Source organism: Panthera onca, chromosome A3 (genome assembly GCF_046562875.1).
Source record: "Panthera onca isolate mPanOnc1 chromosome A3, mPanOnc1 haplotype 2, whole genome shotgun sequence".
Lineage (NCBI taxonomy): Eukaryota > Metazoa > Chordata > Mammalia > Carnivora > Felidae > Panthera > Panthera onca.
Window position 1 is genome coordinate 118,362,332 of NC_138341.1, and position 25,683 is coordinate 118,388,014.

The 25,683-nt window shown below is 43.3% G+C and overlaps 1 protein-coding gene across 1 annotated transcript in view; it reads left to right on the forward strand.

The window, feature by feature from the left end:
- CTNNBL1 (catenin beta like 1) overlaps positions 1–25,683 on the forward strand; it is a 162,928-nt gene that overhangs the window by 27,639 nt on the left and 109,606 nt on the right. The window contains exons 2-4 of the mRNA XM_060617361.3: positions 2,121–2,309; positions 6,352–6,458; positions 16,580–16,719. Coding sequence (XP_060473344.1) covers positions 2,121–2,309; positions 6,352–6,458; positions 16,580–16,719 — 436 coding nt within the window. The remainder of the gene's footprint in view (positions 1–2,120; positions 2,310–6,351; positions 6,459–16,579; positions 16,720–25,683) is intronic.

The following is a 25,683-nucleotide window of genomic DNA, read 5'->3' on the forward strand; positions in this document are numbered from 1 at the left end:
CTCAGACTTACTGGCACACCTGGTATGTGGAACCAGCAGGGTGTGTGAATACAGAGGGGAATGACTTTGCACTGCTGGGATAGTGGAGTTCAGTAGCGGTGTGGATTAGAAGTCACAAGGTGAGATGTGTAATGTGTTTAGTAGAAATTTGTCTCTTATCACCAGACGGCTTAGCGGCTTGGCAGCAAATGTGGCATTTTCTTCTTTGGTAGTAATAACCCATGTTGCACCTAGCGCCCGTTTGGTGTGCTAGTTATCTTAACAATAAAGAAAAGCTCATTGAGCCTAACACAGATGTCTTGTGTTGTGGACGACAGAATCATGTGGATTACCTTATAGTAATAATGTCTTGCATTTGTTCAGTACTGTTATCGTTTAGCATGCTTTCACTAAAGTTTGCCACCTTTTGGTATAGCCTTCCAGTTATGAATGAGTTCTGGGAATCCAGTGTGGAGCAGAGTGACTACAGTTAACCATACCGTATTGTATACTTGAAAGTTGCTAAGAGAGTAGATCCTAAATGTCCTCACCACTGAAAGAAAGAAAGAGAGAGAGAGAGAGAGAAAGAAAGAAAGAAAGAAAGAAAATCATTTTTGAAAAGTAATTATATGAGGTGATGGAGGTGTTAACTAACTTATGTGGTAATTGTTTTGCAATACACACACACACACACACACACACACACACACACGAATCAGATAATCACATTGTGACACAATGTTACATGTCAATTACATCTCAGTGAAGCTGGGAAAAAATGGTAAAAACACACACGCACAAAAGCATCCTTTGAAGTTCACAGGGAAAAGGGTTATCATTTCCATTTGTCATTTGCAGAGAGAAAACTGAGGTTTAGAGAGGTTAAATGACATGCCCAAAGTTGCATCAGCGGTAAGCTGAGCTGGTGGGAGACGGTGGGCTATTTGATATCTGGTGCCAGTGCTGTTTCTCCTCGGCTCTGAAGCCCATTTCAGGAGTGCCCCCATTTTATTCCAACGTAATAAAGTCCCTGTTAAGAACTCCTCCGGGGACTGCAGTATCAAAGGCAAAATGAGGACCTAACCGTATGGTGGACAGAGCCCTGGACCAGAAGTCAGGAAGTGCCAGTTCTGTTTTCAGTGCTGCCGCTGGTGTTGTGACCTTGGGTAATCCTGCATCTGGGCCTTACTCGCTAAGGCGGGGACTTCGGAGTGCGGTAGACCCTTGGATGTTCCGTATGTAATATTCTCTGTTTGAGCTGCTCGTGAGTGACTGTAGTCTTTCTTAGACGTGGATTAAAACCATGTGCGGGGGCGCCTGGGTGGCGCAGTCGGTTAAGCGTCCGACTTCAGCCAGGTCACGATCTCGCAGTCCGTGAGTTCGAGCCCCGCGTCAGGCTCTGGGCTGATGGCTCGGAGCCTGGAGCCTGTTTCCGATTCTGTGTCTCCCTCTCTCTCTGCCCCTCCCCGGTTCATGCTCTGTCTCTCTCTGTCCCAAAAATAAATTGAAAAAAAAAAAAAAAAAAAACCATGTGCGAAGGGATTGGTGTTGGGGACTGTATCATAACTAGTGAGCTGAGCCTAACCTATCTCAAAGTGGCTGTGTTCCCTGGGATTTCTGTATACACAGGAACTTTTGCAAAGTGGTAAAACTTTGCCTGTTAGAAAAAATTCTGTGAAGAAAAGAAAAAAGCCAGCTACCTTGTAGGTGATTTCAGTCATGTATTTATGGAACATTAAAAGTCTGAAAAATGACCGCTTAGAGCTTTACTTCATGTTGTGGGAGAAATCGTATTGTATGGTGCTTTTCAAATGGTGACTTTTTTTAAAATTTTTTTTAATGGTTATTTATATTTGAGAGAGAGAGAGGCAGAGCGCAAGCGGGGGAAGGGTAGAGAGAGAGGGAGACAGAATCTGAAGCAGGCTCCAGGTTCCGAGCTGTCAGCACAGAGCCCTATGTGGGGCTTGAACTCACAAGCCACGAGATCGTGACCTGAGCCGAAGTCGGACGCTTAACCGACTGAGCCACCCAGGTGCCCCTCAGTCGGTGAATTCTTGAAAGCTTTCAGAATATTTGCTATGTAGGCCCTTCTGTGTCTTTTCCAGCTCTGGAATCCTGTATTACTTTTTTCTCTTTTTCAGCCCAACAGAGGCACCAAACGTCCCCGGGATGATGAAGAGGAAGAACTGAAAATGCGTCGGAGACAAGCTGGCACTCGAGACCGCAGCCGCGGTCGGGAAGAGGAAATGAGTGTGGCAGAAGAAGCCGATGATGACAAAAAAAGACTGCTGCAGATTATTGATAGAGAGGGTGAGGAGGAAGAGGAAGAGGTAAGGTGGCAGGTGTGGCTGGCCCTGACACAGTATCCATGGAGTGTAATTTTAGGCTGAATACTTAATTTCTCTGAGCTTTTCAGCTTAACCTGTAAAATGGAGTTAAGATTACTTTTTGCACAGTGTTGACATGAAGGTTAAGAGGGATAGTGGAGTTGGGAAAGCATTTTTCAAAGTGTGAAGATCATTGTAGAGTTTTAAAATTATTCTGGATTATATGTTGCAATCGAGACCCGAACACTGAACTGTGGGGCTCTTGGTCTTGAGTGAGGAGGGTCAGGGAGGCTTCCTAGACTGGACACGTTGAAGGCACTTAGATTTTTTACTATAGTCCATAGTCTTTGAAAGAGGCATAGAATTTTATCAGACAAGTGGAAGAAGGGCTTTTCAGTTGAAATGGCATTAGCAAAGCAACAAAGGTGAAGTTCCAGGGGGAGCTAAGAGATGAGGTATTTAGGTGTGACTGAAAAATACAGTTTAAGAAAAGAGGTGTCTAAAGGCCTTTCTATTTGCTGTTCCAAAGGATGCCTTAAAGGCCCACTCATGCCTGCCTCAGGACCTTTTTACTTCTGTGCCCTTTGTAGAACGTTCTGCCCTTAATGCTTTGTTTGCATGGCTGGTTTCTTCTCATTCAGGTCTCAGCTCAGATGTTTCCTCCTCAGAGAAACCTGTCCTATCTCTGAGGTAGCCCTGTGAGTCATTCTCTCATTGTCTTACTTCTTTGTTCAGTACGCTGCCTTCACAGCACTTCTGATCTGAAATCCTGGCTTGTTTATTGTATTCATTTGTTGTCCTCGTCCCACCTCCTGTGAAACGGGGACTGCCTTGGTTTTGCTCACAGCTGTATTTCTAGCACTCGGTGCCATGCCTAGCTCTTGGTAGGCCCTTAATAAGTATTTATTGATGAATAAATGAATGAGGCTAAAAAGAGTAGAGGTAAAATATCAGTGATTAAAAATAAAATGACCTTACCTAAGTGTCTTTTTATATCCTTAAGTGTTAACTTGTGTGTTACTTCACTCTGGCATTTTGTTCAATATGAATTATGGAAATAGATTCTTAAGAGCCAGCTGTTTTTTGGTTCCCTGAAAGACCTGATGCTAAGTTTGGATTTAAAAAATGAAGCTGGAGTGTGAATCTGAGAAGGGGAAAAAAAAAAAATTGATTCATATTCCGGAAAGGTCTTTACTGTGTTGTGACAATAACTCTCTCCTCATTGGGATTTGTACCAGTGCTAATTTGGGGGTCTGCCCCTAAAAGATGGTGACACTTTGGAAATCTGTGGTGGGAGACAGGCCCGAATTTCCTCTCTGAGGGCAGCGGCCCTGCTAGGCTTAGACAAACAGTGTGTATAGCACATCCTCCCCCTCCCCTCCCTCCCTCCCTCCTTCCCTCCCTCCCTCCTTCCTCCCTCACTAGGTTCTGCTCAATCTGTTAGCCCTGCAGCAGCAGTTAATTGGCAGGTATAATTCCCATGTAGGGCAAGGCTGGTACTGGAGGATTAGGATAGTAGCTGTCATGGGTAAGTGGTTTCTAGCCTGGGAGACAGAAATGTAATGTGGGACCAGGCCTTCTGTTAAGGGACGGGGAAAAAGAGATCGCTTTGTAAAAATGACACATGGAAGACTGCAAGTCCAGGAGTTATTTTCTCACTGCCACCAAAGTCCCATTTGATGAAAAGCAAGTGATGTTTGCCCCTGTGAAGTCACGTGAGCTTGTAAAATATTATTGTCCTTTTTGTGCTACATCACCAGCATTCATCTTTCTGAAATCTCCCTCTGCTTTCTGACGTTGAGCTATTGGAGATACTGCTGTGGTCGATGACTAAGACTGATAATTCAGTTTTCCCCCAGTGTTGGAGAGAAATTAAAGGAGGGAAGGCCAGACCCTGGAGAGGCTAAGGTTCTGGGAATCCTCTGAGAGCTGTATTAACACTAATACGGTTTTTTTCCTACAGAGCGGGCAAGACGTCGTTAGCCCTTGGAAAGAAAGAAAATGGAGGTTGAGGTTGCTTGACTAAGATTTAACCGTTCCTAGAAATTTAGATCAGTTAGTTAAATCCTAGTAGTACGTTGGGTACGTTGTGCCTGTTGCTTATAGTAACATTAAGAGTTTATGTTCATGTAGTTGTAAAAGAGTTTTACCCACCTCATCTCTTTAGGTCATCTCTATGACCTTGAAAGATACAGGTAATGTTTCTGTCCTTCCGTCCTTCCTTCCTTCCTTCCTTCCTTCCTTCCTTCCTTCCTTCCTTTACATCTTTGCTGCCTGCTTGCTATGTGCCAGGCACTGGAGAATCAGAAGTGAACAAGTAGCCATGGACCATCGAAAGGGGTATTTGCCCTGGTTTAGGGTTGGAGAGATTGTCTGGGCCAGATCCTGCCAGACCTTCCTTATATGGGTCATGTGAAGGATTTAGGATTTTATTCCGAACACCAAATGGATGAATTCAAGAAAGACTTAAGAAGTAGAGTCAGTTGGACTTGGTGAGGGTTTGAGGATTATATTCAGCAAAGTGACATCGCCATGTGGCTAGTGAGTAGCGAAGCTAGACTCTGAGTCCTGACTGAGCCGGGGCATGGACTTCAGTTTATACTCTCTCTTTAAGCTGTAGATACCAGGATGGGGTGGGAGTCCGGTAGAGGCTCTCAAGGCCCAGGAGTCATCGATAACATCAAAGAAATGTGTCATGGCCAAAACAAATTTATAGGTATCTCTCAGTTAAAACCCAATATATGAAAATAGAAATTTAATAAAATAGTATCTAACATCTTAGAGTATTTACACAATTATGGGCTGATTCAGTGCTTTCCAAAAGGGTACATTTCCAGCACTTTAAAAAAATTTTTTTTTAATGTATATTTACTTTTGAGAGAGAGAAAGAAGAGAGGGGGAGAAAGAGAGAGAGAGAGAGAGAGAGAGAGAGGGAGGACATGTGAGGGAGGGGCAGAGAGACAGGAAGAAAGAATCCCAAGGAGGCTCCACCTTATTAGTGCAGCACCCTATGCGGGGGCTCAAACTCACGAACCGAGAGATGACCTGAGCTGCAATCAAGAGTTAGACGCTTAACCAACTGAGCCACCCCGGTGCCCCACCGGGTCTCTTGATAGCAGTTCCTTTATTGCTTTTAGGGGTGAGTTGTGGTCAGTGACCACAGAGCTGTGGAGCCAGCAGTCAGGAGGGTGTCACAGAGACAGAGTGCACTGCAGCATGTGACTTTAACCTCGACAAGAAACTGAGGAGAAAACATTCCTGAAATTGTTGCAGACGTTTTTGGGGAAAATGATTCCGTTTTCAAAAATTCGTTTTATTTACCTTTGTAGTTATTATTTGAGTGTTTGAAATAAGAAAACTGTATGGTCTACTAGTTTTTTATGCTTCCCCTGAGTGAGGTTATTAAATTCTTGATGCTGTATCAGGCCTGTGAGTGCCTCTCTGATTTCCCTCTCAGCAGCCAGTAAGGAAGGACCAGAAACGGTGATGTGTAAGAGACGTAGAGCAGTGACTGCTGCTGGTCAACAACCATTCTTACAGTATGGGCTGTACAGAAATAGGCGGTGAGCTGGACTTGGCCTGTGCCCCGGAGTTTGCCGATCCCTGCTGTGGGGAAGATTGAGGTCCACTGTCCCTGACTCAGGCTCTGACCTTGAACAAGTTCTTTTAACCCGCCGAGCATTATCTTATCTGTACAGCAGAGGAGAAGGATAGGTAAATATTAAATAAAACTCTCTAATGCTGTTGCTTATTCCATGCCATATAGTATGCTCAGGAAATCATTTGTTGAATGGGTTAGTCTCTAAAACCTTAAAACTGAGCTTCCTGAGCTGGATGTGAGACACACAGAGTGATACAAAGAAAGCAGCGTGTGGTCCAGACCCTTAACCTTCTTTCCAGTGAGGGAGACGAAGTATGTACTAAGGGTTTAACCCAGAAAGGTGAGTGGCAGAATGGCATGGAAGAGCATGGAAAAGAAGTAGTGATTAGTAAATAAGAAATCCCTTTGGACTGAAATTGTTGCCGTTCGTTTCCTTTATACCAGGAGGAACCACTAGACGAAAGCTCAGTGAAGAAAATGATCCTTACATTTGAAAAAAGATCATACAAAAACCAAGAGTTGCGGATCAAGTTTCCAGATAACCCAGAGAAGTAAGGCTCTGTTTCGGTGATACCCTTTTTTCTCCTACGTGTTGTTTGTTGTTTTTGTTTTGCTTTTCATTTGTTTTGCCTGCTTTGGTTTTTGTGATTTGTGCCAGGAGTCCCAAGACACACGTTTGGGAAATCACTGGAAAGACTCCTAGGGCGCAGAGTCAGTGGTACTCAAGGGTACGTAGCAGGATCAGCAAGAAGGAAAGGCATACCAGGCCGAGTCTGGAGAATTCATGTGGAGCCTCCCTATATTTTCTCTCCGGGTTACATGCAGACATGTTCCTTTCTCCCAGCAGTGAAATGCATCAACCTGTGTTCTCTGCCTCTGTCCAGGGAAGCCCATCTGAGACTTAGAGTCTAGGATATTTGTTGCGGACAGGTTATGTAGGCCTTTGTCAGCAATGGCTGTCAAAATTCTACGCTCCCAGAGGGAAAGCACATGTTCAGTGCTCCAGGTGGACAAAACACCCTTATCACTTAGGGAACCTTTCAAAAGCCAAGCTCCCAGATACCAGCCCAGGACTAGACTCTTCGAAAAGTCAGTCCTGTTCTGTTAAACTCTTTTCTGCATTATCCTTCTCAGGGTGCGAAGAAGACTGCTTATGGCCGTCATTAGTGATAGCTCTACTGTTGAGAACACGTCAAAGGCTTTGGGGTTAGACAGATATGGGCGTGACTCCCACATGACCTTGAATAAGTCACTTCTCCTTTCTTAGCCTCAGGCGTCTGATCTGTACAAGGAGGTAGTACCTCCTTCACAGAGCTGTTGTGAAGACACAGTGACAATAATGGCAAGTGTTTAGCTCAGTGCCTGGCACATAGTAAGTGCTCATGATGTGATTGTTCATGTGATTGTTCACTGTGTACTGTGAGGTGCTATAAGGAGGAATCCGATGTCTTTCAGTCCATCTTGACAAGTACTAACATGGAAAGATCTCCTGCGATGTGACCAAGAAAATCAGGGTGTGGAATGTGTACAGTATGATTTAGGTAGGGAAAAAAAGTGAATTCTAACTAAAGGGATTTTCATATTTATACAGATTTTAATTCTAAATCTCTCTTCCCTCCCTGTCTCTCTGCCTCCCAGGACATACACTTCTAATGAATCTTCATCGGCCCAAGGCCCCTAGGCAATTAAGAGTTGACTAGTACAGTCTTTGTACTCAAGTTTATAGGTTAACAGGGAGACTGGCTGTAAGTGCAGGGTAGAAGGAAATATACTTTAAAAGAGATACAAGCAGAGTGCTGTGGGAACATCCGGAAGAAAGAAAGTGAATATCAAGTTGGGGGCTGTTGAGGGCTTCACAGAAGAGGTGGTATTTGAGCTGGGCCTTGAAGAGTGATTTTTGCTTTCAGAGTCAGGAAAGAACTTGGACAGGCCTGCCAGCCAGGATGATTAGCATGAACAAAGAAGGGCACAGGGGTAGCAGAGGACACATCGTCCTCATGGCGGCCTAGTGAGGCTAACACGATTCATTACGTTCTCTCTGTACTGCAGGTGAGGTACAGAGAGGAGAGCCTGGTTACCGCACCCAGGCCACAGCCCTCTTTGACAGGAGGAGTAGCTGCATCTGAGCTCAGCCTTCCCAGCACCCGAGTCCTGTCAGGTTCTGTGCTAACCTCCACCGCACGGTGGCACTTGTCATACTGCACGCTGTGCGTGTGTGTTTGATCAGACAAGGAATACGCAAACAGATTGTCGTTATAAAAAACGGCAACAGTACGTAAGAAAAGTAAAACATGAAAGTTCTCCTTCACTGCACTGACCCTCTTTCCATTCTGCTACCCAGAGATGGTCTCTGTGAGTATCTTTTTAGATTGTTTTCCGTTCATAGATTTACATATGTAATGTTTTTCCTGCCTAAGTCATATTGTACATATCCTGAACCTTGATGTTTACGGGAGATCTTTCCATGCTGGCACATGCATGTTTACCTTCTGTTTTCTGACTGGTGCGTAGTATTTCATGGTGTGGAGATACTGTAGTTTATTTATCATTTTTCTTTGGATGGACATTTGGCTATTTCACGTACTGACTTTTATGAACAATGCTGCAGTGAGCCTGTGGGGTCCCCGTGTCTTAGCGCACATTGTTTGGGGTACATACCTGAGTGTGGAAGTCTCTGGTTGAGGGCATGTATTTTAAACTTTGATAGCTACGGATAGCCAAATTTGATAGCCAGATTCCCCACCGTGGCCTCTTACTCTCCCATTGGCAGGCCTCTTTCCCTAAATTCTTGCCCACAGTGAGTGTGCTCATTCTCTAACATCTTTGAAATTTGTTTTATAGCTATTTCTTTACTTAGTGGTCTTCCTGCATTAGACTCTGTGTTCCTTTTAGGGGGTAGACTGTGTCTTGTTTGTCTCTATCTGTAGTACCTAGCACAGCACCTGCCAGACTGTAGGTGCTCAGTGAACAGGAGGGATCTTCTATAGTTGAGGTCATCCTTGTTAATTTCCCATCCTTGGAACCCAAGGAGACATTATGAGGAAGCTGTGCTGTAGGCTGAGAACACTACACATTTAAGAACCACGGTGCTTTTTGGAATGCCAGTGTTGCCTGTGTCCGCCCGGACGTATGCCTCTGTCCGTTTAGAGCAGTGAGTTTCTGCGGGTCGTTTCACCACCTACGTCTTAGGTACCACAAATGCTCCAGGGTTACAGTCTATACAGTGGTTTTAAGAAAATGTTATTTTCCTAAAAAACAACAGCAACAACCACAGTGTTTTCCACTCAGACAAATTTATACGCTATTTTTAGTTAAGTTGCAACATTCAAAAATTGACATTATGCCTAGAGAACATTTTTTTTTTTTCATGTCCAAAAGCAGTTAGGAAACTACATTGTGTTTTAACCTTGAGTTCTTGAATTCTTATTGGTGCAGTGTCTTTTATAATTCTCTAGACCAGCAAGGTGCAATTAAGATGAAAATTGCTGGAGCGTACTTGAACGAAACTTTCCGGTTGAGATCAGAAACATTCACATTTATTTTCCCATATATGCAATTGTCATTTTGATTGCATACCCAAAGATGCCTCTCTTCATTTGGCTGCATTTCAGATTCAATTGACAATTCTCCTTATGCAGTCTCTACACCGTGTGATCATCCTCCCAAACATCACGTTGAGCAGAGTGTGCTGCTTCCCTAGTAAGTCCTTAGTAGTCCTTCTCTTCATTTTTGTGGGGGCAGAATTACTTAGTTTAGTGGTTCTCAAGCTTTTTAGTCTCAGGACCCCTTTGCACTCTTAGATTATTGAGTGCCCCAAAGTGCTGATCTTAGGAAATTTTAGAATAATACAGGCACACATTTCATTAGCCATCAGGGCAATGATAGCATCATGTGTTGTGTAGCACTTTGGAAAATTCCACCCTACACTCCTGAGAGAATGAGAGAGAAAAAGGCAACTAATCTTTTGGGTTTACTGTAAAAATAGTTTTTGTTTTTTTTTTTTTTTTCCAACTTTTTTTTTTTTTAATTTATTTTTGGGACAGAGAGAGACAGAGCATGAACGGGGGAGGGGCAGAGAGAGAGGGAGACACAGAATCGGAAACAGGCTCCAGGCTCCGAGCCATCAGCCCAGAGCCTGACGCGGGGCTCGAACTCACGGACCGCGAGATCGTGACCTGGCTGAAGTCGGACGCTTAACCGACTGCGCCACCCAGGCGCCCCAAAAATAGTTTTGATCATATAGACTCCTAAAGGGGTCTCCAGCCACCTCCTACCTCACCCTGGACCCCAGGACCACACTTTGAGAATTGCCGATTCATTTGGGTGGAAGAAACATTATGTTCCCTGTGCATCGATAGCTGGTTTTATGATTGTAGGAGGACTCCTTGGTTTCTCTTGCTTTTCTGGTATTTTTTTTTTTTTTAACTTTGCTGGTCATCAGCTAATATTCATTCTTGTGGTTGAAGGAGAATATCCTGCTGGTCTGAAGCAAATGTACACAGGCAGACTAGCAGAATATTCTTCATACCAGATGGAATCCACGACCCGCCTCAGCCTGGGTTACTGTTTTAATATGTTACTCTATTGCTTTGCCATTGACCTCTAACTTGATCCTTTCTTCCAGCTGTGAGTCAGCTGTTGCCAAAGGTATACCTAATCCCTAGACAGTCAGTCCTCTACAAATATTATAGTGTGCGCTTTAAATGAGTAGGTGATTCTTGGTCAGCAAAAAGAGAAGAACATTTTCTTTGTTACAGCAGAGCAGACTTGAGGGTGCCTAGATTTATTGAGCATCTGCTATGTGCCAACTGTCGTTAGTCATATGATATTTATTATCTCTTTTAATCCTCACTATAATTTAGCTAGGAAGTTTAAGGGAGTTCAAGTTTAGAGATAGGCTAGCTAATATTCTCTGCCTCCCTTGACCAGATTGGGGCCCTGTGCTCTGTGTTCCAGTGACAGTTCTCTTGGTCAGCACTGGACATCCTTACAAGGAATTGCATTGTATAGATTGTTTATATTTGTGGCTGGCTGGAAGCTCCATGAAGACAGCAGCTGGGATTGTTTTGTTATTTGTTACATCCTCAGGACCTAGCACAGTGACTGGTACCTAGTATATGTCCCACAAATGCTTGTTGACACACTGCTCTTGGTTACACGTCCTACAAATAGTGGGGCTGACCCAGGTCAGTCTCACTCCCAAGTGCAGGCATTTCCCACTCCAGGTCATTACTTAAGGAATACTGGACCCCAGTGACATTTCTGTGATGTTTCCCTACTCACAGTTGACTTTTTGCTTGTTTTGTGTGTTTTGTTTTGATAAATTTATGACTTCCTAACTGAAAAATTTTGGGTTAAAAGTGCATATTTGGAGAAGTGCCTGGGTGGCTCAGTCAGTTAAGCGTCTGACTTTGGCTCAGGTTATGATCTCACCACTCGTGAGTTCAAGCCCTGCGTCGGGCTCTGCGCTGACAGGGCAGAGCCTGCTTGGGATTCCCTTCCCTCCCCTCCCCTCCCCTCCCCTCCCCTCCCCTCCCCTCCCCTCCCCTCCCCTCTCATCACCTCCTCCCCCCTTCTCTAGGAGTATAGCTTAAAAAAAAAAACAAAAACTGCATAATTGGAAGAATTTCCAAGTTGGAAGGGACTGAAAGTTGCAGTCCATTCTCTCTTCTTGATTTTTTTTTCCATATCATTCTTTATTAATTACCCCCGGTGACAAGGATCTGACTTTATAGAGACGCCTGACTTTACAAAGACATCATTTGGCAACTGTGATTTCTAAGATTTCAACTCAGAATGAAAAAGAATTTCAGCACATTCTCTCATGAGAGGATGTCTCGGCTCCTTATAATCTTACCTGAATTAGTTTCCATAGCCCTCCTAAATAAAGCATGGTTCCCATAAGAGATGTCATGGACTTTAACGGTCGTCTGATCTGCATGGTAACTCTTCTTTTTTTTTTTAACATTGTTATTCATTTTTTGAGAGACAGAGAGTGCAAGCAAGGGAGGGGCAGAGAGCGAGGGAGACACAGAATCTGAAGCAGGCTCTGAGCTGTCAGCACAGAGCCCGATGCGAGGCTCGAACCCGTGAACTGCGAGATCATGACCTGAAGTCAGCCGCCTAACCGACTGAGCCACCCAGGTGCCCCTGCATGGTAACTCCTGCAGTATCTTCTTTTAAGCAGGCAAAAACCACAGCTGCATTGTGGCGGCCACTTTCGTCTGCTCCTTCCTTTGCCAGGCATCTGCTAAATTTCTGTAGTGGACCAGGGAGTGTGCCCGGCGCTGGGTGTCCGGAGATGAAGGAGGAGTCTCTGTCCCGGCAGGACTCTCTCATGGTCTGACTTGTATCGCGGTTACAATGAACTGAAACCATCTTGTCCTTTCTTTTTTTTTTTTTTTCCAACGTTTTATTTATTTTTGAGACAGAGAGAGACAGAGCATGAACGGGGGAGGGGCAGAGAGAGAGGGAGACACAGAATCGGAAGCAGGATCCAGGCTCTGAGCCATCAGCCCAGAGCCCGACGCGGGGCTCGAACTCACGGACCGTGAGATCGTGACCTGAGCTGAAGTCGGACGCTTAACCGACTGAGCCACCCAGGCGCCCCCCATCTTGTCCTTTCTACACATGTGCTCTTACTAAGCTGTATCTGTCTCACTGTGTGCGTTTGTGTGGCTCTGTGGTTCAGTGCGGCACTCTGTGTGGATCCTGGGTAATTTTTCTCCTGTTGGATTTGGCCCATCATTATTGCCTGTTAGGAACTTTTTGAATTGATTCTGTCGTCTGCCGTGTTCCTTGTCTCCATAAGCTTTGCGTTACATGACATTTGTTAAGTTTGTTGTTTATATATCTTCACCACTAAGTTGTTCCTCAAAAACAAGCCTAAGGAGGGAGTGGAGCCCTGCAGGATACCCCCGGAGGCTTGTCTCCAGGCTGACATTCATTCACTGATTATCCCCCAGGTCCCCAAATCATTTCCTTGTACTCCACATGACGTTGTTTAGTACTGTTTAGTGCCCTTGCCAGTTCTTCCCAGTAAAAATCTTTTGTCACATTACTCCCTACAAATCAGATTTTTTAAAAGCACACATGTAAGGCATGTAAGCCCGAGAGGTTTGCTGAGCCTGTTAGGTTCAGAGATGATACAGATCTACTGCCCAGTGTCTGGATTCTGCACCAGCTCTCCCACATCGTGATTCTCACTTGGCTTCCACACGCTAGGTGATAGGGAACCTAGTGACCTAGAAGGGTAATCTGTGCTTGTGAGCACAGTGGAGGGAGCCTTAAAAAAAGTGGTATGGGGGAGAATCTTGAGAAAAATAATTTTGAAATTGGAATAGTAAGCAGGTTGAGAATAGACAAGGAAGTGTTGGAAAAGAAGAAAAACAGAATATTTTGCTGGAACAGAGAAAAATAGACTGTAATAATGGAAGTGTGGTCCTTCCTGGCTCAGGAATTTGTAAACCAATCTCTGAGATAGAGTGAAAAGCCCATAAAAAGATTAGAGGACACATTAAAATTTAGTGCATGGTAAAGGTGGCATTTCTTCAGATCTGTGGAAAAAGGGTAGATTATGGCATTGGGACAACTGGCCAAACACTAGCAGTAGATAAAGTTAGATCTTTGCTCCATATCATATGCTAAAGTGTATCTCAGAATTATTTACTCCCAAACATTTAAATATGTACAAACATAAAAGTAGTATATCATAAAATATATTCGATCTTAGCATAGGGGAAAAACCTTTCTCAGGATACATGTGAAATAGAGTTCATAAAGGCAAAGATTTGATGACTTAGACTTTTAAAAACTTAAAAAAAAAGTTTGTTTTTTAATGTTCGTTTATTTTTGAGAGAGAGAGAGAGAGAGAGAGAGAGCGAGCGCGCACCAGCTGGGGAGGGGCAGAAAGAGGGAGATACAGAATCTGAAGTGGGCTGCAGGCTCCAGGCTGTGAGCTGTCAGCCCAGAGCCTGATGCGGGGGCTCGAACTCCTGAACCGTGAGAGCATGACCTGAGCCGAAGTTGGATGCTTAACCGACTGAGCCACCCAGGCACCCCTAAAAACTTTTATTTTAAAAAGCACAATATACAAATCAAAGGGCAAATATCTTTCTCTGGTTTGTTTTTTTTTTTTTTTTTTTTGCAATATATAGCAGAGGTTAATTTCCTTAATATAGAGTGCTTACAAATCGACAAATTAGATGAGCACCCTGATGTAAAAATGATCAAAGAAGAAACACAACCAGTAAACATTAACAAAAATTGAACTGTCTTAGTATCAGAAATGCAAAATAAAAAATAAGTTATATTTCTCATCTCAAATTGGAGGAGATTTTAAGTAATACCGGTTTTGAGGGGGGCGGGGGGAACAGGCACTTCACACACTGTTGGTACCTTTCCAGCGAGCTGTAGCAAAATCTGTTAAGTTATGCACACTTTCTGACTGGGCACCTTCCTGGGAATTTACCCTAACGCAGTAATTATGAATACATGCATCCTAGTGTCTTTTGTTGTAAGAGAAAAGATTGGAAACGATCTGAATGTCTGACAAAGGGGGATTGGTAAAATAAATTATGATAGATCCATGCAAGGGAATACCATGTAGCTTTTTCTAAAAGGTATTATTTAGATTAGGAATTTCAGATGGCTTCATCTCCTACCCCCACACTGGGATTGATTGCTGGTCTCTTTTTGGAGCGCTGTGTTGAGAAGGATTCTGAAGTCATGTCTGGGCTCAGCAGGGAAGAGTGCTGGGCTCAGAGATGGATTTTGCCACGGGAGAAGGACTGACAGCAGCATCAGATACTGGCTTTTCCTGGTGTAGAAGAATGTTTCATAAGGGAAATTGTTCAGCCTATGTTAACAACAACCGCAAAAATTGAGTATAGAACCGTATACTATGTGGGCTGCTTTCGGGGAGGAAAAGGCTGGGAGTTAAGAAAAATTGCTTAAACCTACCAGAGTATTAGCAGTGGTTATTTCTGGTCAGTAAGATAATGGGCGATGTCTGTTTACCTTTTGAAAGCTTATCTTTCTTTTCCCAGTTTTTTATAAAAAGTATTTTATAATTAGAAAATGTATATATAAATGTTATGATTAAAAAAAGTAATGGGAAAAAACAATGGTAAGGGATATTGTCTGAAATATAGGCATGTTTTAAAGAACTATAGTCTCCAGATTTTGTTCCTCACAGAGTCCAGATTTCTGGAGAGGTAGTGTGAGCCCAGCCGCGCAGGCATCTGAATGAGGCCTATATGACTTCAAAAGTCCCGGCTTATGTTCCTTTTCTTTATGGCCTCATTTTAATTAAGCAGGCATCGGTGGATATGTAGAGACAAAAGATGTAATTCTAGAAGGGCAGATAGACATATTAATAATAGTAGTATCAGGAAAAGAACAAATGAGAGCAAACGTAGAGTGCTTTTTATATGTCAGGCACTTTTTCTTAAGTGTTTAGAAAAATTTTTTTAATGCGTATTTATTTTTGAGAGAGAGCGAAAGAGAGCACGAGCCAGGGAGGGGCAGAGAGAGAGGGAGACACAGAATGAGAAGCAGGCTCCAGGCTCCGAGCTGTCAGCACAGAGCCCGACACGGGGCTCGAACCCACGAACCGTGAGATCATGACCTGAGCCGAAGTCAGACGCTTAACTGACTGAGCCATCCAGGCGCCTCTTAAGTGTTTTATATGTGCTTATTCATTGACTCGTTACAGGAACCCTTTCGTTCCTACAGGAACAATAGGTAACTATCATCTTATTTACAGATGAGAAACGGAGGCACAGAGAAGTGAAGTAAGCGGCTAACTCAGGTTCAGACCCAGGCAGTCTGGCTCCAGAGTCTGGAGCTGCTGCCCCTCAGTTACTCTCAGTCAGGTGTTGTTCAGCTGCTTTACATGGATTGGCTCCCTTCCTCCTCGGAACAAAGCTTCCTATCTTGTTCATCAAAGGTTTAGTGGGCATTTCTTATATGTCAAACACTAAGGGAATGCAGGGAGAGGCAAATGCAGAGAAGTTTTGTACTTAGCGCCTGGGCATAGGTTTGTTGAAAGGTTCAGGTGTGAAAATGTGAATGAAGTATCATGCTGCGTAAGGTGTGGTGGTGATTACAGGATGCCAGAGACTAGATCTGCTTTACTTTTGGGTCTGCCCCCTAGTCGGCTCACTGAAGGACTGAAGGGAGGGGGTTTGGAGGAAGGGAGGGGATTTTTGGATGGCAGCAGAATCTCGGTATCTTCCTGTGGGGAAGGGGAATAATTGGCCCTTGATCTGAAGTGGCGGGTAAGAGAAACTTTTTCCAGATTAGTAGGATAACTGTGTCAGGGCAGCATAGTGGATTGCCACACCGAGTGGTGACGGTAGCTCATCCACAGCTCGTCTGCTGGTGGGCAGATCACTTAATGCTACAGAATGCTTCAGGAGCCTCTAAAAGGCAACTTGTGACTACAAGAATAAGGGGAACCCTGTAATGAGATCTGAATCCAAGATTGATTTTTGTAATGAGGAAATCGATTTCTCCAGGAAATTGTGTGACAGTGTGATGTTTGGATGAGTGTACTTCCTGGTTGGTCTGTTGCAGACACTTTGACAGATTGTCTCTCTGTCTGGATTATGTTGTTCTTTGCTCCTCCCTGCTTTCCTTTCACTGATGCTGTCTTGTTTTCCTCTCCTAGGTTTATGGAATCCGAGCTGGACCTAAATGACATCATTCAGGAGATGCACGTGGTGGCCACCATGCCAGACCTGTACCACCTGCTGGTGGAGCTGAATGCTGTGCAGTCTCTTCTTGGGTTACTTGGACACGATAATACAGATATCCTTTCAGATCTGTCCTCAGCAGGAAGGCTGACATGGTGGGGGAATGCTGTTTACTCTCTTCTGTCTGTCTCTGCTGATGTCTCCTGTCACGTCTGGTGTTCTGTTTTCATTCTAATTACCTCTGATCTTGAAACACGCTGCTCTTTACTCATTTGAAAACCTGTTTTTTATCTACGAATACATCTTGGGCAGTCCTTAATTGTCCTGTTTTCTCTTGTTAGTGCTGGAATTCATCATGATGTATCTATTCACACCTTAATAGCATTAATTTCTCAGGATCTTGATTTCCAGGCCCATGATAGCGGCAAGGCCGGATAGGACATGAATCTGTTGATCTAGACATCATTCTGCTAACAGGCGGCCCAGCGGATTTGAGACCAGAGGAGGCAGTGAACCGTGGTAGAAAGCACATTGGAATGTCTAGGAAGACAGGGATTTTAATCTCTTTTGTCCACTGCTGCAACCCCTATTCCTTAAAACAGGCTCAGTGTACAGAAACATGTACTGTTTGCTGAATGAGCATTAGATCCAAACAGATGATCCAGGTTTGGCTCCCAGCTTCATTTCTTGTGTGAAATTTGATGCCCCTGCAGCCCTCACTATTGGCACCTGCAGAAGTGGAGTTAATAACTTTTGCCTTGCAGTGTTACTGAGAGTACTAAAGGAGACGACGTTAAGGGCTAAGCAGTTTCTGATACACAGTAGGCACTTACTAGATGTTACTTTTAACTGACTCTGAACCGTGACTTCCAAAACCATCTTATACTTTGTCTTTGCTCTCAGATGTGCAGCAGCTTTCTGCAGTCGGTTTTTGATGTGCCTGTGGTCGGGGATATGTTCATTAAAGTAAATTCTCTTCCAATAGTTGTTCTATTTGAATCCAGATTTCCGAAGGTACGAGACAAATGTAGTTAGTCTGCCTGAGTGATATTCACGGGGAATCTGCTGCTGCTTCATGTTATTTTCATCTTTCTGGTAATCTCTCTCCTGAGAGCATGTCTGACTAGGTTCTTTCCTGCCTGATATTTCTCATAGAAATAAATCAGGGAATAATTTTAATGCAGGCTTCTTGAAGGGTGATCTTAAACCATTTCTGATACTTCATGTTAGGTTTGAGAGTATTAAGAATCACTCCGTAAGTCCTCAGATTGATGAGTGGGTTCCCCAGGGTTTTCTGCTGAATTGCGGGTTGTGCGAGAACCCTGGTCAATTGGCGTGTTTCTGGGTAAGCTGAGTGTAGGGTCTCATGAAGTCATTCGGCAGACCTGCTTTGAGTGCTTCATTGTGTACCAGGCACTGTACTAGACTCTGAGAAACAGTGGACTCTACTGGATTATCAAGCGGCATCAGGCAAGAAACACGTATTAGGGTATCTATACCATCTGATCGGTCCCATTCAAGGTACTAACTCGTCCTCGCGGTGTCGGTAAGGGAGAGTTCTAGTTGTGACTTCACATCTTAATTCACCTACGGAATGGTAGATGTTCTGAATCTAAACAGCCCTTAGAGATGACTTAACCCAGGGCCTTCTTTATTTCTTCAGTGACGCATCTGAGGTCCAGATGTCGGACAGCCAACTGTTGAGGCCGAGGCTGGCACTCTAGGCCCCTGATTGATGTCCAGCCCAGTGCTCTCTCTAGCGCCCTTTGAGACTTGCCACGTCCCCGACGGCCTCGCCCAGTCGTCTGCTCCCTTGCGCGTTCACACACGCAGCACCAAGTTTGTCTCTGCAGACACGGCCCTCATTCTTTTTTCTATCCCTGCTAAGTCTAATAGTAGCAGCCTTCCCAAGATGCTGACACTTGCTGATTCACCAGGCTGGTTCCTGCTGGGGAGAAGACTGACGCGAGAGCGCTGTTCGACATCGGCATACTTGGGAAAGGCAAGGGCACAGATGTTCCACGTTGTTAAGTTCTGGTCTTTAAAAAGGAAAAAAACAAGTCCCCCTATAATAACTCTGACAGACTGCCACTTCCCTCCTGTTTTCTTGAGAGCCAGGCTGCATTTTTCCCCCCTCTAGTATGCCAGCCTTCACCCTACTGCCCTAATGATATTTTTTTAAATCTGATTTTTAATTATGCCCTACATCAAATTTAAAGTGCATTTGAAATTTTTTTAATTACCTAATTTTAATTAGCTAAAGCAATTAGGGGAAATGTCATCCTCCTCAAAGTACAGTTTTTCTTGAAAGTGGTTTCAGGAAAGGGTAGGCCCTCTTGACTTGCAACTGATGCACCCTCTCTCGTTTCGGGACGGTGGTCTCCCCACAGCCTTGCACCCTGCATCTTGTCTCACCTGTGGTCTAGAATGGAGATTTTTCTTCAGGAGACGCTTGTTAACAGTTTACTGTTGTACAGCTGTAACTGCCCGAAACACCGTACCGTGAATGAACAATTTCATGGCAGTCATGACTTAGATTTTTCATCTTTTTTAACTCTTCATTTATCGACCAAGACCATACGTGGCTGGTCATGCCCCCCACAAGCTCAGGTCATCTTTGCCTTTGTCCTTCTCAGAGAAAACATAAACTATAGGGATTTTAATTGGATCAGAGGCTGGTTTGTTGTAACCTTAAGAGCAGAGGATGCGAGACGACAGCTTGTGCCTCGTGCTTTCAACCGTGAGGGGCAGCTTCAGAGTTTATTCTGGCGCTCTGCATCGCTGCTGCTGGTGAAGGCTTGTCAGCGCTTCTGGGCCCCGTCTCCGCCCCCCCCCCCCCCCCCCCCAGAGGCTGGAGCCCAGCAGGCCGTTGGCCGCGAGTGGAATTCTGGTCTGTGAAGAGCACCTCTGGGGACGAGGGGCTGAGAGGGAGGGGCATACCTCTCACACAGCTTTGGAGAGTCACTCTGACTGTGTTAGAAGGGAAGGCAAGGTGGGATCCAACAGCTACCGCCTTTTAGAATTACTGCTTTTTCCTTTGAAGTAAGTCATTTAAATATGTTTAGAGCCCCTTTTTTGTGAACCTTTTGGAGTTTCTACACAATCATAAAATCAAAGTTACATTTAAAGATATTTTCTTAAGGTACTGCTAAGGAAACAGTTTTTGTGGCCCAGGGTAAGCCATATTTACTCATTTTGCCTAAAGGAACAGGGAAGAATGAAACAAGGGGAAGATAAAAACCCCAGATGGTGGTTCATCACCCCTTTTACCACCACCAACAAAAAAATAAATCACCACAGCCCAACATCCATAAGTATCCTAGTTTTGTATGTCATTAGCTGCATTCTCAGTTTGAGTGACAACTCGGGGCAATCCTTTCTGAAGTCCTTATGGTAGATCACGGCATTTACTGGGTTTCTCCTCTTTGTGATAAGCCCTATTGGGTGCTGTTGGGGAAGCAAGAAATAATAACTCCAGTCGATAGCAAAAACACTTACTCACTTACAAGTTACTTACTATGCACGGTAAGTGCCCTTGGAGTATTGTGCTCAGGAAATGCCATTGGAGTTCTGAGGTATGAGTCACTTCTGGCTTGGGGGTGATTAGGGAATTGGGTATTGGAGATGGGTAAGCTTTTGACAGATGTGGAGATTAGAGTGTGTTTCAAGTTTATTTTCATGGTCTGTATCTTGGCAGTGGAAATTGCCATGCCTCACGTGCTGGGAGCTGACGTGCTCCTGTAGTCACTAGAAACTTAGCAGGACATCAGGCTCATGATTCCCCTTCCCCTTCCACCTCCCCCCCACAAAAAAAATCACCACTACTGCTTCCCTGGTACGTGCTCTATTCTTTTATATATATACACATGTGTATATATATATATATATATATATATATATGATGTGTAAGTTATATATAAATTATATAAACATGTTATATATTTATATTATTTTTATAATATTTATATATAATATATGTTTTGTATATTATATACAAATATATAAATATTTTATAATATTTAAATTATATTTATATTATATATAAATTATATATAAGTTACATAAATATATAATTGTATATTTATTATACAATTGTATATTTATATAACTTATATATAATTTATATATGTAAACTTATATATATATGTATTGAATAAACCACATTTATCCAAAGTCTGCTTTCAGACTTCGGTGATTCAGAAAAATGTGGCCTCATTGTAATGTTAACTTCAGGCATTATTACAGTGAGTTGCATGCTAATATGCAGGAAGGGAGAGATTTGTTAGTTATAGAGGAGATTTTTGGTGCTGATGGGACAGCTTTTTTTTTTTTTTTTTTTTTTTTTTTTTTTTGGTCTGGGATAATTTTAGGGAGTGGTCGTTAGCACTATTCTTCCCTAAATTACTGCTTAGTTTTCTTAGACTCTATAAAGCCAGGAAGACTTGGAAAGTTTTCCTGTTGGATTTTGTGAGGAATTACTGTGGGAACTGGAAAATAAAGAGCAGAGTTTTTTTTAGACCAGCAGGGATCAATTGAATTTGAGCAGTTTGGGTCTGAGAAAGCTAGAGTGGAGCAAACTGAGAGCAGCATCCCATATTATCCTGGAGGGTGTGTGCAGTAGTCAGGGGGGCTCTGCGTCAGAGTCCCCATGTTCATGAGCAGGACTAGGGCTGGGAAGGGTCTGAGCCTCCTCGGGGCTTTCTCCTAATTGGACTGGGAGGGAGTCGGCTGTTGCTCCAGAGCTTTCCTGCAAGCGCTGTCTAACAAGACCTGCGTCTCTTGAGCTGTTGTTTTGCTGGAAGCTATTCTCATCTCGATATTTCCAGAATCAAAACTACCCTGAAAGGAAGGTACTTCTTTTTCTCATCAGTAGGCTGACATGTCTGATAATCTGCACTGATAAGCCTCCCATATTTAAAGCCATTTAAATATGCTCTGAAGAAAGTCAGGTTACGTTAAAAGTGCCAAAGTGGCAATTTAGGAAAAGGACCTCTTAATGTAACCTTTGATCTTGTTTATGAGTTTAGGTGAATATCTTGCCCCTGGAAGATGTGGGTGGTGGTAGCCTGCTTTGGGCATCTCCCCTGTGGCATAATAGCGCCCATTAGCATTTAGTAGGTCCTTAGTGCATCTTGAATGAGTGCATTTTCTCCCTCATATTAGTGTGATCTAGGATTGGGAGAGAATTAAGCGTACAGGTTTTTTTCTAGGTCGTTCTGTGCCAACTGTTTTAAAAGGAGAAAAAGACCATTTTGTCTGTGTTTTGAAACTCATCTGCATTAATTGAGCCATATCTCACTGTCCTAGTCTAGGAACAAAAGAAAAAATTTTTTTTTATAAAAACCCACATTTGTTGCATTAAATCAATTATATACTCTGAATCTATACTGTACTGGTTCATTTTTCTTAAGGAATCCTTTATGAAATGACTTTTTTAAAAAAACCCATCTGCTTACTACCATCTTGTTCTAATCTTTTTTTTTTTTTTTAATAAATTTTCTCCTTATGGACCTGTCTCATTGGAGATTAATGAGATTAATGCTCAGTTTCTGTACCAAAACTACATGGATCATGCCAAAAGAAAAAAACCAAAAAAAACCCAACCAGACGTAAATACCCCTCTTTTTCCAAGAGCTGCTGTATTGTGGACCATTTTGTGCCCAGCTGGCCTTTTCTATGTCACCTCTTATTACTCTAGCTTACTGCCCCAGTAGTGGACAGGTACAGAGGGAGTGTGTGGGGTGGCCTTTCTACTCGACATGACAAAATAGGCTATCAAAAACTGTGTTTTAGTAATTCACAGAGAGACAGGCTCTCTGTTTTCCTATTATACTTGGACGGGAGAGCCTTTTACCTTGTGAAATGAAATTGTAACTACAGTGGAAAAACCTATCACCCATGCCCAGAGTCGGCCTGTGAAGAAATGCTGGATGGGCGGCAGACCACGCTGCATTTTCTCATCCAAATTGAGAGTCTGCCTGCCTGTCTTTAGTTCGGGTTTTCATTCCACTTTCAGGTCTTCAGATGACCTCTGTCTTCCGGGTCATACTATATTACCCGGGAGGTGATGATTACAATTATGGACTCATTACTGCCTTCCTGAAATGTTCTTTGGTGAAAGTTAGGAATTTACGTAAAATCAGTTAGTGGTGGAATTGATGAGATGTTTACCAGACCTGGTAGCTGGTAACTGGTTTTGTGTTTGACTTCTCAGCTGAGGCAGGAGAGTAGGCAGGGAAATAACTACTGGAACATTTTTAGAAACGACTTTTCTTGATAAAAGTTAGACATTTATCCTGTCCTATATAAAACCACCACCATTGTCAATTTTTTTTTTTTCCTTTTTAAGAAAAGTTCTTAGGCTTAACGTGACACATTTGTGAGCATGGTATTAAGACTAATCAAAGAAAAATATAATACCTGGCCCATAAGACCTTAGAGGCTGAAAAAGGACTTGATCAATCTGAATGTCTGTGGCACAGCCGAAATATAAAATTAGGTCTTCCAACCCATTGTGACCCAGAAAGGGAGACCATGCTGTTGTTAGCTTACGTTTTAGATTTTCGAGGCTTTGGGGAAGAGTGAAGGCAACAGTGAGGGCTTTGGCCATTCTGTGGGAAGACTTGACTAACCGTCTTTCTTATAAAATGCTTTCATATTTTCTTAGTACTTTGATTTCCTTGGCCTTCGATGTACACGCCCTAATTTGTTCCTTCTAGCTACTCAGAGAGATGGGCTGGGCAGAGACCATTTGCCACCATTTGACAGGCGAGGAAACTAAGCTGTAAGGAAATAAAGGGGTTTGAACGAGATTACATGGCTGGTGATAATTTGGGGGTAATTCAGTTCACTGAAGATGTGAACCAAAGATGAATATGACATGACCCTGTCCTCGTGTTTGCTCTGACTCTTCATCATTGTTCTTTTCACGTGTCCCCCACCTGTCTCTTGAGGCTCCTGTTTAATTAACAGTCATCGCATGCTAGTTAATAATTACTTAGTTATGCATGGTGTTATTCAAGGGATATAATGATAGTACTTACTACATGCCTGATTTATATTCTTTATTTTGTTGTTGTTGTTGTTGTTGTTGTTGTTTTGCCCGATTCATATTCCTGTCCTATAGGTGTCTGACTCTAACATTGGGTGGATGGATGGATGGATGAGTAGATAGGCAGATAGATCAAATGTCATGCATATTAAATAAGCATGTGAATAGATAATACAATTTTTACATCGCATATGTAAGAACTTTTCAAGAGAATATATTTGGGAGTTTCTTAGATGAGGAGGATGAGCAGGGAGTTTTCAGCATCTTATTTTTTTTCCTGAGACTTTTAATAATTTTTGTTGGAGATACATGACAGTGTCATTACAGTAGGATCAATAGCTAGAATTTACCAGAACTTAGCCCCGTTTAAACCTGGCATGTGTTCCCCTGTGCCGTGTTATGAAGTGTGGTGGCAAAAGCATCATTTTTGGAATCAGATGAACCTAACCTTCTCCCTTACCATTGCAGTGACCTTTAGCTAAGTTCCTTAACCACTTTGAGCTTTAGCTATCTTGTCTGTAAAACGGGGATATCACGCTTATAATAATGCTGTTGTGAGGATTCGGTAGCCCAGCGCTTAGCATAATGATGACTCTCAGACACGGTGGCAGTGACAGTGGTGGCTACCGCAGTCTTTACCACTAATTCCTCCTAGTCGGGGGTAGCCCCGGGGTTTCTAGGGTTAATTTGGTAGCCAGGTTTTGCTTTTTAAAATTACTGCAGACAACTTCCGTATTTTGGTTTACTGTATGTCAAGTTTGATAACGCGGTCTTCTGCGTCAACCGCATTCTGGTTACTTTGTTGATGAAGACGAGACACATCAAGGAGTTCTGTCCAAAGACCTTTAAGCTCTGACGCATAGTAAGTTTCATAGCACTCTGGTGTTTGGGGTAAATATCACTTTAAAGAGTGGAGGAAGAAGACGACACAGCTTAATTAACTTACGTGTGATGGTCGCCTGGTCCGTTATACATGAGTAAGACAAACCTCCCAATAGCTTTTCTTTCCGCAAAAGATGTTCATAAAATGCCTGGAACTTCAGTGGGCGGTCAGCAAGTGTTATCCTTCTTGTTACCACGTCCTGTATCTTTCCTTTTATTTTTTTCTTACCCGTCCTAGTGAAACTGCCCTGATGCTGACCTTGTCTCGCCCTGGACTGTTGTGTGTGGTATCTTCTCCTCCAGACCTGGCTCCCCGCCCAACCCTCACCCTCCAGCTCTCTGCTCATCCTGCTTTCCATTTGCCCATCCCCGTGCCCGGCACTCAGTGCTTTAGTGCACTGCACCCTGCACGCGGCTATTAGGTTATTCTTTCAAAATATTATTTGCGTATAATTCTAGCTCTGACTTTCTCTTTCCTCTCCCCTCTCTTCTGTCCTCCCCTCCCTTCCCTGATGCTCTTTCTTGTCCTCTTCATGTGCCTTTGTATATTCCAGTCTCTTGGCTTTTACTTCTGTGGCTCTGCTTTCTGGCCCCTCTGCCCTCATCGTTTTTAGTTACTGTTTTCTGACCAGTCTTCTTCTAGCAGATCATTCCTGATTTCCGAGTTGATGGCCCCCTTTTCAGGACGTCTGTATTTTATTTGTTACACCTTGGCAGTTGCCTGTGGTGTATAATTTTCTAAATGTCTCTGATTATTGAACTTCCTCTTTTTGTAGAGGGGGGAACTGAGGCCAAGAATGAAAAACAGATTTGCCTTTGTCACCATCACAGTGCTTTCTTCACCGCAGAAACGTAGGTCGTCTGTGTGTATGTGTGAGAGAGTTTCCAGGGTGAGGGAAGGGAAACTTAGTTTATTTAGTTCTGCCTTCCAGTTTCCAAACATAACTCCTTTTTTTCCCTCTTTCATGTTTCTTTCTTTCATACATATTTTCCTCCTTGTATTTTTGCCTTCGCTTTGTTTAATTCTCATCGTTCTTCCTTTTGTGTCCATAGCAGCTCGGTGTTTGAGGGGAGGGAGCCCCAAGTGGGGATGTGTAGTGCAGTCCAGCGTAAAGCCTTCCGTCTACATCTTGAAACTGATTTTGC